Source organism: Cnephaeus nilssonii (genome assembly GCF_951640355.1).
Source record: "Cnephaeus nilssonii genome assembly, chromosome: 7".
In the NCBI taxonomy this organism is placed as follows: domain Eukaryota; kingdom Metazoa; phylum Chordata; class Mammalia; order Chiroptera; family Vespertilionidae; genus Cnephaeus; species Cnephaeus nilssonii.
The window spans coordinates 56,750,140-56,768,969 of NC_137078.1; the positions used below are offsets into that span (position 1 = coordinate 56,750,140).

The following is an 18,830-nucleotide window of genomic DNA, read 5'->3' on the forward strand; positions in this document are numbered from 1 at the left end:
CAAGATGGCCGCCACTAGATGGCCTGCAGGGGAGGGAAGTTAGGAGTGACCAGGCCAGCAGGGGAGGGCAGTTGGGGGGGGGACCCAGGCTTTCAGGGGAGGGCAGTTTGGGGGACCAGGCCTGCAGGGGAGGGCAGTTGGGGGTGATCAGGCAAGCAGGGAGGGCAGTTAGGGGTGACTGGGCCGGCAGAGGAGGGCAGTTGGGGGAGACCAGGCCAGCAGGGGAGGGCAGTTGGGGGGGGGACCAGGCCAGCAGGGGAGGGCAGTTGGGGTGGACCAGGCCAGCAGGGGAGGACAGTTGGAGGGGACCAGGACAACATGGGAGGGCAGTTGGGGGGACCAGGCCAGCAGGGGAGGGCAGTTGGGGGGGACCAGGCCAGCAGGGGAGGGCAGTTGGGGGGGACCAGGCCAGCACGGGAGGGCAGTTGGGGGGACCAGGCCAGCAGGGGAGGGCAGTTGGGGGGGACCAGGCCTGAAGGAGAGGGCAGTTGGAGGGGACCAGGACAACATGGGAGGGCAGTTGGGGGGACCAGGCCTGTAGGGGAGGGCAGTTGGGGGCAATCGGGCCAGCGGGGAGCAGTTAGGCATTGATCAGGCTGGCAGGGGAGTGGTTAGTGGGTGATCAGGCTGGCAGGCAGAAGCGGTTAGGGTTAATCAGGCAGAGGCAGGCAAGCAGTTGGGAGCCAGCAGTCCTGGATTGTGAGAGGGATGGCCGACTGCCCGTTTAAACGGGAGGTCGGACATCCCTCAAGGGGTCCCAGATTGGAGAGGGTGCAGACTGGGCTGAGGGACATCCCCCCCGCCCGTGCACGAATTTTGTGCACCGGGCCTCTAGTCAGTGAATATAAAGAACTTGTTCACAGTGACAGTGTAAAAAAAACCCCTGAGTTGAATATCTGAACGGCATTTTTGGGAAAGAGCAGCCCAGGCAGAAGGAACAGCATGCACAACGGCAGGACAGCAAGACGAGCCTGGCACATCAGAGGGACAGGATGTTCAGTGCACCTCAGCCATCAGCTGTGCATGGGGACAGGGATCAAGTGTGAGATGAGGACAAAGAAGGAATTAGGAGCAAAATTCTGGAGGACTTGCATATCTGATAGGAAGTAAGGATCTTATCCTGAAGGCAAAGGGTAGCCAACTAAGAAACGAAATAAATCATCACTACAAGAACTGGCTGTGGGAAGTGAAGAGAGAAATAAAAGGGGGGATGATGAAGCCACTAGCCAAAGCCAGGAATATGGGATAAGGAGCAGTAGTGAAGAGGGGCTGGATGTGGGCTTCCCAAAGGGGCCGGGTACCTGGAGTGTTTATATATTCTGACTGATAAGGAAGTGTAGAAGTGCAGGGAGTAAAGAAATAGGGGTTGGAAATAGAGATGCATGCTAAAGCCCGTATGGCGGATTCTGATAACCAGATTTGAAGAAAGCTGTCTATTTAAGGTGGCTTCCTAGCTCTGAGCCTGGGAGGCAGAAGAGTCCAGGTGTGCGGAGGATTTCCGGCTCTAACTCCTGGGGCTGCCCAGGTAAATAGAGCTGACAGGAACATCCAGAAAGAGGCAGCTGTTTCCCCAAGACTCCCTCTGACACGCCTGGGAGCTGCATGACCAGGCTTGAGGCTGGCACAGCGCGGGTTTGGGAGGACACAGGCACGTGGGCAGCCTCCTGCCCGAGCTCTGCAGATGAGGCAGCTGAGAGAAGTGAATCTTTCTTCCCAGCCTCCTCCTCCACCCTTTGCTTCAGAGCCCTGGTGCCGCAGCACAGTACAAGCTGCATAAAGGTTGATTCATAGATGAGGGGCTATAGCTATAAGCCACACAGAGGCGACAGAACGGGCAAAACTGCGTGTTTGTGGGGTATGTGTGTGCGTGTGTGTGTGTTTGGAAGAAACTGTTTATTCAAGGAACTATATATCAAACACGCCTTACTGGCAGACAATAGTGATTTGCCTAGACAATTTATGTCACCAAGTAAACATTGAGATGGGCTGTGTAGAGCTAAAGGTAAGGAGCATTTTTAAAAGTTGGAGTGTCACCCTTCTGGACATAAAACATCGAGGCAACTATATCTGGGCATCTGCCTGAGCCTACTGTAGCCAAAGAGAAAGAAAGGCCGGAACTAAAATGCAAAAGAAAGAAAGAAACTGTTTGGAGATAGGTCAGCTACAGTATAAACTTTTCCCTTTCTCTGGCTTACTGCTTTAGCAAAACCTGATGGTTGTCTTTGTAAGAAAAAAAAAAAAAAGTGTCTGTATCTAGGTCCCTGGCAGTGATTTGCCTCTGGGAGAGCCAGCAATCTATTTAATGACTCCATTGACGTCAATAGCATAACTGAAATACTTACTAACATGCATGATTCCAACTTTCAGGGCAGGGGGGTGGACGGGTTTCTTAGCAGTACAAAAACCCGAAGTGGAGTCAACACGGAATGAACTCCACTCTTTAGGTAGCAAGTGAGAGATTAGCTGCTGCAGGTCTCTGGTTTTGTTTAAGACGAAGAAACATTCATACTAAACTTAGAAATTAATTTTGAACTGGCGAAATAGCCATTAATGAGCAGGGCTTTATTTTTGGCAATGTTTGTTCCAGGGTAACATTTTAACTATTTGTATTTTAGTTGATTTGTCAATGTTTTTGCAACTACCCATGCTTAATTTTAGACATATACGCAATAATTGCAAATCAATATAAATAGCTCACTGTTGATGCTTTAGGGTAAACATTCACAAGAAGGTTATTTTAGACAAAAGCAATTCTTACAAAACAACCATTTGGGAATTATTCTCAGAATGACTGGGGCTCTTCTAGTGCATTTGCCTTATTGTTTATTATGCACGAAAGCTGCCTAAACACTCAAGGTGAGTAATTAAAGCAATTATACAAATAATTCAGGCCACAGGACATTCAGAACACGGAAGAAAAAATAATCTAATATTTCTAGATATTTTTTCCTCTCTTTCTTTCTCTCTTTCATTCCTTTTTGCAATCCCCTCCAATCCCTTCTCTTCTCTTTATCATGAGTGGCCAGAGCCTTTGGTAACAGGATTGATTTTATTTGTATTTGTCCATAAGTTTTGCAATCCTGCCTGACAGTTCTTGCTTAATGCACAAACGAAGCAAATGTCCTGCTCGTGCCGGGCTTCATTTCCAGGCATCTGACACAGCTCAGCTCTCAGGCCAGGGCCGCGGTTCTCAGAGAGCCCTTCCCTTGTGCACACACAGTTCATCTCTCCTCCTCGGCCCCGGCAGCTCTGAGAACTGAATCAATGTCATGACTTTCTGAATTTCTCAGAATCCCAGATAACTCATTGAGCCCCTTGTCCACTCCGCTAACAGACCCTGCATCTGGCACACTCCTATGAACTCCCGAGGAATATTCACAATCAGAGTAAAGATATGGAAGAAACTCATATTGAGAAATGGGCTTCCTAGGAGAAAGCCTCTTCTGTTTTCTCAACCAGTAAAGAGTCCTTTCCTTCCCAGAATGGCCTGGACACTTAGAAGAAGAAATAGATTCCCATGAGCACTAAAAAAATTACTAAGTCTGTTTTTCACTTAAGCCAACCTATTTCAGACTCGCTGGAAAGCCTTATAGTACCTTATTCTATTTCTCCATATACAGGCTTTTCCTGAAATACATTAATTGACTGGAGTTGAAAACCACCATCAACCACAGCTTAGGATACACAGGCTGGTAGAGACTTTGGGTTTGCAGTAGTTTGATCTGAAGTCCTCAGGGAAATTCTCTAGTCATCTTTGTGACATGGTTTGCAATGACCATGGACTTATTGTTCTTCATAGCAGCTGATCTGTTACATGGGAGGTGCTCTTGCTCCATATATTCATTGGTAAATTTTGAAATAAGAAAATGAGTATAGAACATCCCTCTTTACACATCAATTTGGCTGCCGTGAGGTTGTATATATGACACATATTACAAATCAAGTCACATTTATGTGAATCAGAAGAGCCAGTCATTAAAAGGAATGCTTCTCTAATCCTATGTCATGCAAAAAAAAAAAATCATTCTGTAAAGGCAATGAATGAACACTTGATAATTTACCGTTTTGGTAAATTCTCACTTTCATGACATACCTATAATCACTACTGAAATGCGAAAGCAAGGGCTAGACAGGATGGCTGCACGAAGTGGAGCAACTATCACACACACACACACACACACACACACACACACACACACACACTCTCACACACACTGACTGATTTTCTTCAATTATTTGATTTTTTTTTCTGTTGAAAGTAGTTTGGGAGCCTGAAATATTGAGAATCAATTCAATTATCCACTTTGAGTGTATATAGATGACAGAACCCAGTTCTTGTGCCTCGTTTTGGAATGTTCTTTCTTCTGTTCTATTTTTCCCCCTTTCCCGTTAAGCATCATGTAGAGAAAGCCTGGAATTCATACTTGTGAAAAGGCAAAATATGATAAAAATTGAGATGCTCATTAAAACTTCACAGCCGGCAGCTTCTGCACCTTTCTCCTTAACTTGAGGGTGTAGGATTTCCACTTTGCTCTACTTTCTGGGTTTTAAATTCTTTCTTACTTTCCTCTGGCTTCCCTACACAAAGTGCAAAATGCCAGTTTTTTAGACTTAACTATTTTTGCTTAAAACCTATATGACCACACTAATGTATTTAACAGTTATAAAGTGTGTTTAAATCTCTTTTAACTTAAATGCAATAACTGACGTTAAATAGTAAACACGCACAATTGAATGTTTTTCATAGACATAGACATAAAGATATTGACTCATATTAAGTTTTAACTTACAGCATTTTTCTTAAGATAAAGTACCCAAACATTATGTAGTTCTTCTGGTCAAGTCAACATATACTGTCTTCCTACTATGTGAACATGGTAAAGCATATTGAATAATACAGAACTGAATAAGGGACAGCCACTGCCTTCCAAAAGCTCCAATGGTTGAGACATAGAAGCCATGAACTACAGAAAATCTTAGAACGGAATTGTTGCCAAAGCATACAAAGGGAGCAAGTACAGCGATTTTCTAAAAAAAAATTAGGATGTCTTAGCAAAGGAGGGACATTTGTGTTGGACCACGAGAGCTAAAAAGAATAATTTTGGTTAAACAGTAAAAAGAAAAGTACTGCAGACGGAGAAATTTGCTTTAATTTCCCCCAAGAATCATCCTAGTTAATGATTAATTTGTAAGAGCAAATGTACCAATTTAACCATGGCTTCTGACAATTAGTTTTTAAAATCAATTGTACTGCCTTCATTTAGATGCATTTAAAAATGCCTTTTAAAGAGAATTGCCTTTTCTCTTTTTTCCCCTCTCTGTCTCTCTGTCCCTTTATACAAGAATACAGTTACCTCAGGCTTTCCTAACCAAGTGGATTATTGCTTAAACTGTGTAAATTATTGTGTGTTTCTTGTATCTTTTATCTTGAATCTCAATTCAAATACATGAGTATTCAGTGCTGATAAATCAACACCTGATCTGAGGATGATGAAAAACCACCTTTTAAAGCAGCACTCGACATTTCAGGGCTGTTTGCTCCAAGCCACTTATTTTTCATTCCCCTTCAAAGTTTCTATTTAAACACACCTCTTTGTCATATGCTGATAAATATTAAAATAACAGGAAAAATCTGCCTGACTCATTTAAGCTGATAATAAGAACAAAACACAGGATGTGTGTGTCCTCCTTCCTTTTCTGACCGCATTTAAGCGTTAAGATTTTGAAACCTATAATTATGTAATAATTGGGTATCACTATAGTCTCTTCCCAATGAAAAGCCAGGATTTTTGAAGTTTGCCACAAAGACAGACAAAAACAAATTGCCTAAGTGGTATTGTCATTTCTTTGCTCCATTGTTTTAGGGGAACCCAGCAAAAGACTCTAGTTGCCAAACTGCAGTTACTGTGCCAGTAATCACAAAATGATCTTTCCAACAGCATCTCTGGTTAATGAGCTACTTTATAGGATAATAAATATCACATTTCTCCTCATGTTTGTCAGTGTTTATCACAAAAGGAAGAAAACACAGTTTAAATGTTCAAACTGACTCAAAGTCAGGGTGCCCCTCCGTAAATTGGCTAACAGAAATGTGAGCAAAGGAGTCTCACTGGTAGGCCAGAATGACGAAATGATCGTTTCAAAACCACCCCCTTTGATCTCCAAGTATGTAACACCAGTATTATGTTAAAACACTCTATCTAGTTTCTTTTTATAAACTTCTAAAGAGACAGTCCATCCGCACCCCAGGTTTTTGAAGTCCAAGGATACAGTACTAGTTCTTCTCTCTACTTCATGCCATGGCGCTCTAGAGGTAAACGTTACCTAATCTCTTCCTTTTTCACTTTTATTCTTGTTCTCGATCTTTTTCTCATAAAAATATCTTTAAAGCATATACCATAACTATTTCAGAAGCCAGCACACCAACAGAACCTATTGCCTTTGTTCCCTTCTTTTAAAAGTTGGGCGCTAGTGTTATTTCCATTCTCCTTGTGGCCATGATACCAGCAAGAGAACACAACATCCGAGGAGGGAAGAGCCTGTGTATGAAGCGAAGGGAACAGCGCTGCTGGGACACAGAGGTGTACGAGGCAGCAGGGCGTTAGGTGATCTCACTATGAGCTCATCTCACTTGCTTCTCCTGTGGTTTTACTCAAGACGACTGCTATGCTACTGGGGTCAGGTCGAGGGGCAAAACTGCATTTTGCACTTTAAAAAATGTCACCTAACTGGTTATGTCTTACCTCAAAAAGAATTTAAATTCAGTATATCTCCACGCTGTTCCTTCAAGATGGCCCTTCCTCTCCACACACAGCTCTCAACTCTACATGAAACTTGGCGCAGCATTGAAAGATGAGAGGTTAGGTTTCTTTAAAACAACACCTTTGAGAAAGAACACTGGATGACCTCCAAAAGAAATGATTTATGACCTAGAAAGAGCCTTTGGTTTCACACCTGGAAGGAATGCATATCCAAAGGGGATCTATGGTTGATGCTAAGAGGAAACCACTAGCATAGATTGTAGAGCCCAACATGAGGGCACCTCAGGGCCTGTGAGGTCAGCTCTCCTGGAGTTCACTGGGGTCAGCAAGCTGAGGTCCAGTTGCCCTATCAATACTGCTCTTCTTCTGGGAAGCAGCGTTACTACTTTTCCACCACATTCTGGAAGTCTTGGAATACATATGATGGGAAAACCATTGAATGCTGCTTTTCACTTAGTTTCACATGGAATGAAGTCAAGCTCCAGTATGCTTTTCAAAAAAGTCAGCAAGAGCCTTACTTTTGAGGGCCGTGGTATGCAAACAAATGCTATTATTGCCCGAAAAGGTTCTGCAGTAAGTTGTGAAACACGGAGATAGGCCATGACATGGCTTACCTTGCAGGTTGACTCTGGAGACAGGAGGCTGGCTAGCAGCTGGGGACCTCCTGTGGAGACAGAGAGAAAAGAAAACCTGAGTCTTTGTTTGAATATCCTCTCCCTGCCTCCCCATGATCTCTGGGGAGTTTTCCAGGTCACAATGAGCTATCAAGTGACATAATGCTTTCTCCGGAAGGCAGGCTCCTGTAACATGCGTAAATGACTGCAATTCTCTCACATCCAGATGGCCTGGAATTTCCCTCTGCGCAGCCTCCTGGATGGGCAACACTCCAGGAAGGAAGTCCTTTACTCCAGGTCCCTCACCGGCTCCTCTGTTTTAGGTTTCCCTGTTTCAGGAGGCCCTTAGAAGAGGATATCCTTGCTCAGGAATGGTACCAAATGTAAGAGTGAATCCCAGCTCCTTCAGGGCAGTGCTGTAGAAAGTTCTAGCCAGAGGAGCCCATAGAGATCAATCAGTCCAGGCTTCCAGGTTTGCACCCCAGGTCACACAGCTACTAGGAATGGTAATTCAGGTGGCTTAATTTATGGAGTGGTCTTTTCATGGAGAAACTGGGCATTATTCTACAGCATAACAAACCTGCTGATGTCGAGTCAAATGAAACAAGCAAACCTACTCATGCCCCCACACACACTGGGCCTGCTTCTCCTTTTCTTTCTTGATTTTCTGTTTCTTCTTTATACTCCCATGACCCCCGATTTTGCTGCTTTCACCATCCTTCTCATGTTTTGCGGAACTGCCAGACTCTCCCAATGCATTGCCGGAGATCCTCCCAGAAATAGTACAGAGCAATGGCTTTTAAAATGTAGAGTGCCTCGGATCCCCTGGAGGTTTATTGAGACATTGCTGGGTCTACCTCCAGGTTTCTGATTCAGTTGGCTGGGGGTGGGCTTGAGTGTTTGCATTTCTGACTAGTGCCCAGGCGCTAATGCTGCTGGTCTTGAATCACATTTTCAGAATCACTGGTACAGTGGACTCTCTGCCCCACTAAAGAGCAGCAGGATATTAACAAGGAGCAGGAGAGTGGGACTCTAGGCCAGTGGGTCTCTGAACATGGATGACATCGGACTCAATTGTACAGCTGTAAAAATTATGAATCCCTTCCCTGTCCCTGGAGAGTCTATTTCAGTATGTCTGGGACGGGCATCTGTAATTGTTTACTTCTCTGTGAATTCTGATGTATAGGCAGGTTTTGGATTAAGGCCAACTTCTCAATGATAGTGAATGGATTGCCAAGGTATTTCGAAGGGAAGGTCTCCCTATAGGTGTGAGCACATCGTTATTTCCCTAGTTTGTTATTAACTGCTCCAAATTCAGTTTTGGTCCCTTAGGGGTAATCTGCTTTCTAAGTAACTATACTTTATAGCTGCAGGGTCTGACGGACAGGGTTCACATCTCTCTCATTGATTAGCTAGGTGATCCTAGGCAAGGTACTTTTAATCCCTCTGTGGCATGATTGGGATTCAAAGCTAAGTCTTTCAGAAACCAAAATACATGCACTCTCCATGGCTGCTAACACCTACACTTAAACTGAGGGCTGCTCTTCAGGAAAATTAAGAGATTAAATGTCAAACTCCATAACCTGGCATTCAAGGTTCTTTGCTCTTTGTTCTCAACATGCTTTTCCTAGTTTATCTCTCAGGATTCCTCCCTGCCTGACATTTCATTTCAAACCACACCATCTTGTACTTCATCTTAGTAGCTCTCTAAAATGGTAATTAAAATAGGCACTGTCCAATTAGTGTTCAATATAGAACACCTTAATTTAATGTAAACTTGATGCAGGCAGGGAACAACATGTTCACTACTGGATCCCTAAAACCCAGAGTGGCCTTTCATATGCCAAGCACACAGTAAATAGTTGTTGAATGAATGAATGAATGAATGGACTAACTCAGACATCGCCAAGGCCAAATGTCATCACTTCTTTGACCTTGGCCATGTGCTGTCCATCTTCCTGACACTGTTCAGCCATTCCTCTGAGAAGAAAGCTCTCCCTGCACAACCTCACACTTTCAAATACCATCTAGCCTTCTCTGATGTATAGTAAGAAATATAAATTTGGTGGTCTTCCTCCTGTTGCCCCTGGAATTTCCTAAATGAGAATCTTGACAAAGGTGTCTTTTGTTATGTTAATGAGACGACTTTTGGAAAATCCCTGTGACTGGATGCCAGAGGAACCAATCTTGTGATTTGAGAGTTGGAACTTTCAGCCCCGCCCACCCTGGACTTCCAGGGAAGGGAAAGGGTTTGGAGATTGTGTTCAGTCACCAATGGCTAAGGATTTAATCAATCATGCCTTTGTATTAAAGCCTTCATAAAACTCCAAAGGCACTGGGTTGGTGAACATGTGGAGACTGTCAGGCTCAGAGAGCATGGGAGCTCTGTGCTCCTTCCCACATACCTTGTCCTATGCAGGTTTTCCCATCTGGCTATTTTGAGTTATATCCTTTTCTAATAAACCAGTAATCTAGTAAGTATTTTTTTTTTGTGAGCCATTTTAACAAATTAATCAAACCCAAGGAGGGAGTGATTGGAACTTCGGATCTACAGCCACTAGGTTAGAAGCACAGGTAACAACCTGGATTTGTGATTGGCATCTGAAATGTGGGGTAGAGGCAGTTGGGAGGACTGAGCCCTTAACTTGTAGGATCTGACACTATCTCTAGGTAAACAGTGTCAGAATTGAGTTGAATAATGGGATGCCCAGCTGGTTTCATGGACAATTGCTCTGATGTATGGGGAGAAAAACCCATACAACAAAACTGGTGTCAGAATCATACTTCCAAAGATCAAATGCCATCTTCTCCAATAGATGTCATCCTCTTAGCTAAAAATGACTTTCCTTCTAATCTCCTATGGTGCTTTATTTGTACCTTTAGGGTTATTTCCTCCTGTTACAACTCATATGAGCACATATTATTCCCACCACTAATCAATGGCCCATTGATGGCAGGATCCACATTAATGTTTTATCTGCTTTCCTTTTTCCTGTAGAATCTTGGTTCTACATACTACTGGCTGTTTCTCATACACAGCATGCACTTACGTTGTTGGGCCCTTGCATATGTTTAGATCAGCTGAACACTTTCTCCTCCTCTTTAAGTGGCAAAGTCCTCATATTCTGGGGCTTCACTCAGGCATCACCTCCTTGGAGGAGCCTTCCTTCCTGTGTTCAGTTTCTGTGCTAGTTGTAGTTCCCCATGCTTGCCCCATCATAGTACTACCCATGCTAGATCACAATTCCCATTTTCCTGGCTTTCTCCTCCACTCACCTGTAAGACATTTAATCAAAGATTGAATCTTGTTCATCTCTGTAACCTTGGAATCAGCAAAAACTAGGCATGATGTATGTATTCATTATATATTCATTAGATTAATATCCTATCTAATAAAAGAGTAATATGCAAATTGACCATCACTCCAACACACAAGATGGCCACCCCCATGTGGTCAAAGATGGCTGCCCTATGTGGACACAAGATGGCCACCACAAGATGGCCTGCAAGGGAGGGCAGTTGTGGGTGTCAGGCCAGCAGGGGAGGGCAGTTAGGGGTGACTGGGCCGGCAGGGGAGGGCAGTTGGGAGCAATCAGGCCAGCAGAGGAGGGCGGTTGGGGGAGACCAGGCCTGCAGGGGAAGGGCAGTTGGGGGGATCAGGCCTGCAGGGGAGAGAAGTTGGGGTGATCAGGCAAGCAGGGAGGGCAGTTAGGGGTGACCGGGCTGGCAGAGGAGGGCAGTTGGGGGAGACCAGGCCAGCAAGGGAGGACAGTTGGGGGGGGAACAGGACATTTGGGGGCCATCCCTCTCACAATCCAGGCCAGCAGGGGAGCAGTTAGGCGTTGATCAGGCTGGTAGGGGAGTGGTTAAGGGGTGATCAGGCTGGCAGGCAAAAGCGGTTAGGGGCAATCAGGCAAGCAGGCAGGCAAGCGGTTGGGAGCCAGCAGTCCTGGATTGTGAGAGTGATGGCTGACTACCCTCAAGGGGTCCCAGATTGGACAGGGTGCAGGCTGGGCTGAGGGACACACTCTTCCCCCCCCTACATGCACGAATTTTGTGCACCGGCCCTCTAGTATGTTTATAATAATTTTATTTTACCTGAATTCCAAAGAAGATTTTTGTAAAAGGAATGAACTAAAAGACTGTAAGTGTTGGAAATTTCTGCTTTCTTAATAGCATGGATACTCATAGCACCTAATTCTGCCAATGACTTCTTGAAAATTACAAAAATTACATTAATTGCTTTGCCCTAGGAATTAATTTTATAACTATAGCTTTCATTCAGAGTTGTTAATTCTGATAAGCATCTGTGTGTCTAAGCTGTGAAAAGGCAAAAGCCATGATTATTCGGTTTATCACTGAGACTTGGTACAAAGAAGTGGCTCAATGCATTTTAAATGAGTGAACTCGGTACATTTTAAATGACTTCTGGAAGCTGCATTATGGCTTACAAGACACAAGAGTGCCAATTAGAAAACAGCAAGTGCCAGAAGAAAATGGCATTGGCTGCTCAGTTTCCAATGATCCCTAACTTACGGAATAACCCTAAGAAGTGATATGCCTGAGTTGCTGAAGTCAGTGATATTAATAGGGAGGATAATGTGGCCCCAGCAGTGAATACTTTGCAGCCCTGAATAGCACAGTGGAGAAAGAACTGAGCTATGAATAAGAAGACAGGGTTCCTAATCCTGGCTCTGGCTCCTTCCAACTGTATAGCCATAGGCAACCCACTGCACCTCTCAGTTTCTTTCCCACTTGGGGAGAGCCGGCAGCAGCTAACATTTACTACGAATTTACAATGTGCCAGGTCCTGTGTGAGGGGTTTTACATACATTTCCTCACTTACGCTAAGGAAATTTGGCTAGGTTCTTTCCAACTCTGAATGTTCAAAATTTTATTATTCTCAGCTAATTTCAATCCCATGCCAAAGTACATAAAGCAATGAAAGGAACTTCAGATATACACTGAAAAAAAAATTAAGTGCTTATTAATTCTTTCTCAAAGATTGCATACATGTTGATTGAATTATGCCCTGGAAGAATGTTACTACAGAACTGTCACATGATTTCCTGATAGCCATTGGTAATATCTGGGAGGCTAGTGACACTATTGACTCATGGGGATACTTCTTTGCTCCCAGCTCTATCCCCTGGACCCAGACTGCCAAATGGCAGGCACTCTTACTCACACATGTGATTTCTCCACCAGCCTGTTTGAAGGCAGCAAATGCTTTAGGAATACCTATCTAAATTAACAACTCTAATTGAAAGCCATATTTTCAAAATTAACTCCTGGGACAAAGGAAATGTAGGTTTTAATGTGAAGCCAAGAAACACAGGCCCAATCAAGCATTCCTCGGTGGAACATTTCATGGAAGTGCAAGGAAATCACCTCAAGAGGAACACTGAGACTTTCCCCCTTTGGGTGGTAAAGCTCAGACAGACAATGGAATGCTTTCAGGCATAGCAAAGAGCCAAAAGATAAAGGAAATCTTGACTTATGAGAAGTAGAGTTCTATGTGGGAGTTCCTTTTCATATAATAAACCACACTCCAGATATCTCATGAAAACCACTCCAAAGACTCATTATTGCTTAAATGTTACATTGAAGGCAAGGCGTAGCACCCTGGAACCCAAGTCAAATACCCCAGAGAGCAATTTCTGAGTTCCATGAATCTTACATGTTCAGTTGTTAGGATAAGTATATTTGTGGGGAAAGGGGGTTGGGGAACACTCTCAGGACAGTGGAACTATTCCTGGTGGTTATTAGGTTTTCTTTATCTGTTTGAGAATATTGACTACCTAAGAATAGTACATAATGCATTATGGACCCTGCCTTGAACTTCTGTTGGTTGATGTTGATTTCAAGGAGGTACTTGAAATCAATGAAACAATCAATTCTGTACAAATATGGGTATGGATTCGAGAAAGATCATTCACAAAGATCGCACAGCTGAAAATCTATTTTATTTAGTGAGCGTGGTTTGGTTGGAACCAAAGATGATACAAAGGGCCATGATTTGGGGGGTGGTCCTCAGTCAGAGAATGAGCCCTTGGTGAGCTCTGAATATGGCAACTCAGTTCCTAAAGGTTTCTGTGTCCCAAAACACCCAAGACTATAGAAAGACCTGATTCTCGAGAAAGTCATTTCAGCTGACGTAGTCATTAATCAGCAATGTTTATGCTCATTAATAGACCATGAACAATACTAAGAACATCCAATCTCCGTGCTAACAAACTAATAACTGAAAATCAAACATCCCTGTGATACTGCACCCTGACCCGCCCTCCCCTCTGCCCCGCCCAGCCCTAACTCCTTGGAGCTATTTAATGTAGTGATCTTGAGTCATGATTTGCTAAGAAGACTTTGGAAAGTGTATTTATTGATTCCTTCTTTCCCAATTCGAACCTTCATCATCTTGGTCCAGAGCTTCACTCTCATATTTTAATTCCTGAAAACACTCTCATAGCTCATGTCTCTGACTTCAGGCTCTCTGACCTTAATCTATTTGTAAGTTCTTCCTAAATGACTCTCTGTTCCAAAGCCTTCAGAAATTTCTTCCCATAACTCAGAAGACTTAACAGGGGTAGTAAATGGAAAGACCACTGCAATGAGAGTCAGGATATCAGGTTTCAAGTATGAGTCTGTTATTCATGAGAAGTGGTATGTTCTTGCACAAGTCATTTAATCTCCCTAAGCTTTGTTTCTTTATCCACAGAGTGGGAGCAACAATATCTGTCATGGATTTCATTATGGTGATTGAAACTAAGATAATGAATATGAAACCCTATAGTGTTACCTTATTTCTGGAATTTGGGAGAGGTATATAACTATCCTATATAATAAAAGCGTAGTATGCAAATTGTCCCCTCGACTGACCGACTGACCGGGAGTAGTCTGGGAGTTTGACTAGGGGGGCGGGGCCGGCTGGGGGAAGGGAGGAAGTACCCAGCCAGCAGCCGCTAGGGACCCTACCAGTGTACAAATTGCATGCACTGGGCCTCTAGTCAATTATAATAGCTCACATTTATTGAGCATCTACTATGTGATGTTATAAATGCTTTATAAGTGTCAACTCATTTAATTCTCAGAACAACACTATTTTACTGACTGGGAAACTGAAATGTAGAGGTTCATTTGCCCAAGTCACATAATTTTCAAGCCATAGAATTAGATCATAAAGCCATTAAGTATGGCCCCAAAGGCTGTATTCTTAAAAAAAAAAAAAAAAAAAAAAAAGTAGGAAAAGAAAAAGCATCACTTCTGAAAAAGTATTTTTCTAAATAATTGGTGGTCTTTCTCAGATAATTATTTAGTGAGAACTCATATGTATGATGAATATTTATAAGGCACTCACTATGTGTCAGGTATCTGCTAATCCTTGGAAATTCAAGGAAAAGTAATTATAGTTCTCAAAGGGCACATTGTCCAGTGGACAGAGATCCATAAGTGGTATGATAAGGTTTGCAGAGTGTTCTGGGAACACTGAGGGATGCTCAGCCTGGCTTGGTGGAGTCAGGGAGAGCGCCCTGGTGAAGGTGATTCTAGAAACGAGCTATAAAAACCAAGTAGGACTTAGCCAGGCAATCACTGGCGGGAAGAGAGAGAGATTTTAGGAAGAGAGAACAGTAGGCCAGAAACAGGGTGGAGAACAGAACATGAAGAGAACAAGCAGACCATAATTGTTAGAATGTTAGAATGTGATCCTATGTGGCTAGAGACCTGGTCTGACTGTTCACCACGGTATGCCCTGGCACTTCCTACTACAATGAAAGCCCTGAAGTGGCAGAGAACTTATATGTTTTGGTGTCACTATTGTGTCACCAATGACTTGTACAAAGTGGGTGCTCAATAAATATTTCTTTTTAAAAAGTATATTTTTATTGATTTCAGAGAGGAAGAGAGAAAGGGAGAGATAGAAACATCAGTGATGAGAGAGAATCATTGATCGGCTGCCTCCTGCACGCCCCCTACTGGGGACCAAGCCCACAATCCGGCCACGTGCCCCGGCCAGGAATCAAACCATGACCTCCTGTTTCATAGGTCAATGCTCAACCACTGAGCCATGCCAGCCGGGCAATAAATATTTCTTAAATACATATATATGCATGGATAAATAAATACTTGTTGGGTGAATTATTTAATAAACGACTAAACAGGGAGTACCATGGCAAGAGAAGCTGGCAAGTCTCTAACTTTCATGTATATTGCATCAAATATAAACTCAAACAACTATCCATCAAACTAACTTGAGCTGGATCATGAGGTGCCTTGGGTGCCAAGTGTCCACATTTAAACTTTATCTGAATGGTAAGAGTGAGCCGTGGAAATGCCTCAATCTGGAGAGGCATGTGGTCAGATAGCACGTGAGAATAGTCACTCTGGTGGCAGTTTGGGGAATAGTTTAGAGGGGAGAACATTGTGGGGAAAGATTCCACTGCGTTATGCAGAGCTCCCACAGGAAGTTCTGTAACAAATTATAGAACAGTGAAATAAAAAGTAAGTTTTCAAAGCGGGGTCTCCTCTCACCCTTAACAACTCCACTCCATGAAAAGGTTGGATAAAAGCAAAATAGAGGGTTGATGAATAATTTTGCAAAGGCTAAAAGACAGGGTGTTCTGTAGCCAGCACTGGCTGGAAAAATCAGGATATTCAGGATTTGGCTCTAGTATGTCTATAACCTATGATGTGGTTGTTAGGAAGTCTGGGTTTCTCCTCCTGAAAAACAAAGAGGTTGAATAAATGGCCTCAAAGGTCTCCTTCAAAGCCCTCCTATTCCAAGAACATGATTTTGTGACCTTGTGAGCCCTATGATGACCTTTAAAAATACTGGATAGTGAACTGCACAGCATTTAAACAAATAGGTTGACATGATTTTAGAGGAGAAAGCTCCTGTAGGACTATCAAATTCAATTTTACAGATGAGGGGGACAAGGTTCAGCAATGTTAACTGAAATAACTACTTTTATGTAGTCATTTGGGGGGAAAGGAGAAGATAATCAAATTGCATGAACTTGTTTACATATTATCAAAATATAAGCTACTTGGACTTGAACTTTTTGGTATTTTTAATCTAAAGTTGAATCTCTGAATTCATTAATAACTATTCCAAAAGAATTTTAATAGAATTTTTGGCCATTTCTGCTAAGTATTCATACTTTCCAAAGTAGCAAATATAACAGTCAACAAAATTCTCATTTCATTCTTTCGTTTGTTGAACTCTCATTTCATTCTTTCATTTGTTAAGGGTACAGAGACAAATAAGACCCAGACAAATTTCTAACATTTTACCAGTTCTAAAATTCTATGATACTCCATCTTATTTTAAAATTTCGTCCTGTATCTTAAATTAGCTTGGGTGGCAAATTTCCATGAAATAGATTTTGTTCGTTTTTAAGTGCTGTTCAGTGGTTTTGCCTCTATGAAATGGATTCCTAATTCCACAAAAAGTCCATGCTTACTTGTTGGATGTTCCATGGAGGTTTGTCAGTAGAGTGAAGTTGTTTCTCACACTTCTCAAGCTGGCGAGGACCTAGAAGAACAAGTTTTCAAATGTTTAGAAACAAAAGGAGATACATGGGAGCATTCAGAAGCCACGCTTAGAAACTACACCCAGAGATGAAGGGAGAGAGAGCCAGGGCCAGCATGATACATACCTGGGCAAAAGGCGTTACAATCAAGTCATCACCGTGTCTGGTGGAAAAAGAGAAAAGCAACATTTAAACATGCATTTGAATGATAACTGTGGCATATAAGCTGTCATATGAAACTTTATCAGCGTTAGCAACACAAATGATATACTGAAATCCTTCTACCTAGATATAAAGGCAGGACAGCTTTCAGCATACGTGGGGATCTTAGGAACTTGAAAAAACAAACACCCATCACCACCAATTCATGGCTCCTAGACTTACAGTGACTACACATGAAAGCATTTGCAAGTAAGCATATATCCTCAGGGTATAGTCCCATTAAACAGCAGACCTAGAGGACTGTAATTCAAAGCGACTTGTGGGTTGCCAGAGCCAGGAAATTCAAAGGGAGGACTGCTCACAGGCACATACAGAGTAGGAAAAAATGGCATAACAGTCTGGATAAAGGTTAACTTTGGATTTCCTGGCTTTTGTTGATCTGAACCGCAGCCTTAATGCCATTTAAACACAGATTTCTGTCTGCAAATCCCATTACTTTTTGTTTTTAATATAACTTTTTTTTTTTCTTAAAGTACCCAGGGAAAAGCTTTTAATGTAAGTGTACTGACTGAACCTACCATTACCATATCGTTGTTGTTCATTTTGTCCCAAAGATCTGATTAAGCTGTACCTAGTATTATGTAAATCTGTACTTGGGAACGGACAAAAGTGTGTTTTCAGAAATGTATTCTCTCTCTGCCATGTGCTTTGATGATAAGTCTACTTAAGCCCACCTGCAGCAAACTCTCCATTAAAGTTATTAGAAGACAGTCCGCCTGAGCTGCAGACACAGAATCAGGCCAATTTGCTATCACAGCATGAATCATAGCAGCCACACACCAGTCGGTTGACAATGAGCTTCCTTCACTGTCTGTCCTCATGATCACCATACAAATATGGCCCTTCTTAGTTAATTACAACACAACCAGCAATTATTAAGCACCTGCCCATTAACAGGCCTTGTGTGAGGCCTGGGAGTGCACAGTTGAACACTTCTGTGCATGAGCGCCTCTTCTCGAACACAGGCTTTTACTTTGGGCTCTTATTTAATATAACATTTCCCCTGCTTATCTTTGTCTTATCTAGAAGTCCCCCTTCAATTCAATCGAGTAAGCCTGTTGCACATTAACTTTGTACTGTGACTATAAAAATAATGCATGCTTTGCACGGTTACCATATGTCAGGCCCTATGCTAAGCACCGTATGTGCAGTATCTCTTTTTCAATGCTTGTGACAAGACTTAAGGCAGACGCTCTTAATATACCGATTTTATAGGTGATATCGAGGTTCAGAGAAGTTAAGCAACTACTTAACTAGCACATATGGAATAAGTGAAATTACTTAAGACTATTAGATTCCAAAAGTCTGTGCTTTTCATCATTATGTTTCCTATTTTACGGTGACTCTGCAGAGCTGACAGATTGAATTATACAGAATCCGTGACTACAAATTAAAACATAGGAGAGGAGACAGAAAAATATCCAAAACACAAAAACATTGCAATAGGTAGTATAAATACAGAATATGGATACTCAATGGGGTGTGAAGGAGAGGTGTTAACTATAGATTAGGGGAAGTAGGAAAGGCTTGATTGAATGGGCTGTGTGAAAGATGATCTCTTAAGGGCAAGCTTTAAATGGAGTGGGTGGTAGATGCTGCCCATGAGAGAAACTGCCAGAACAAAGGCATTGAAATGGAAAGTACTGAACATGCTCAGCAAAATGCTCTGTGGCTGTCTGGGTGGAGCTGAGCACATTATAGAG

The 18,830-nt window shown here is 42.7% G+C and overlaps 1 protein-coding gene across 2 annotated transcripts in view; it reads right to left on the reverse strand.

Annotated features, from left to right (window-relative positions):
* Positions 1–18,830, reverse strand: part of PDE4B (phosphodiesterase 4B) — a gene marked incomplete at its 5' end in the record, with an annotated part of 436,891 nt that overhangs the window by 104,706 nt on the left and 313,355 nt on the right. For both annotated transcript variants that reach the window (XM_079777598.1, XM_079777599.1), the window contains 3 exons: positions 7,376–7,425; positions 16,837–16,907; positions 17,032–17,068. In XM_079777598.1, the coding sequence (XP_079633724.1) occupies positions 7,376–7,425; positions 16,837–16,907; positions 17,032–17,068 (158 nt within the window). The remainder of the gene's footprint in view (positions 1–7,375; positions 7,426–16,836; positions 16,908–17,031; positions 17,069–18,830) is intronic.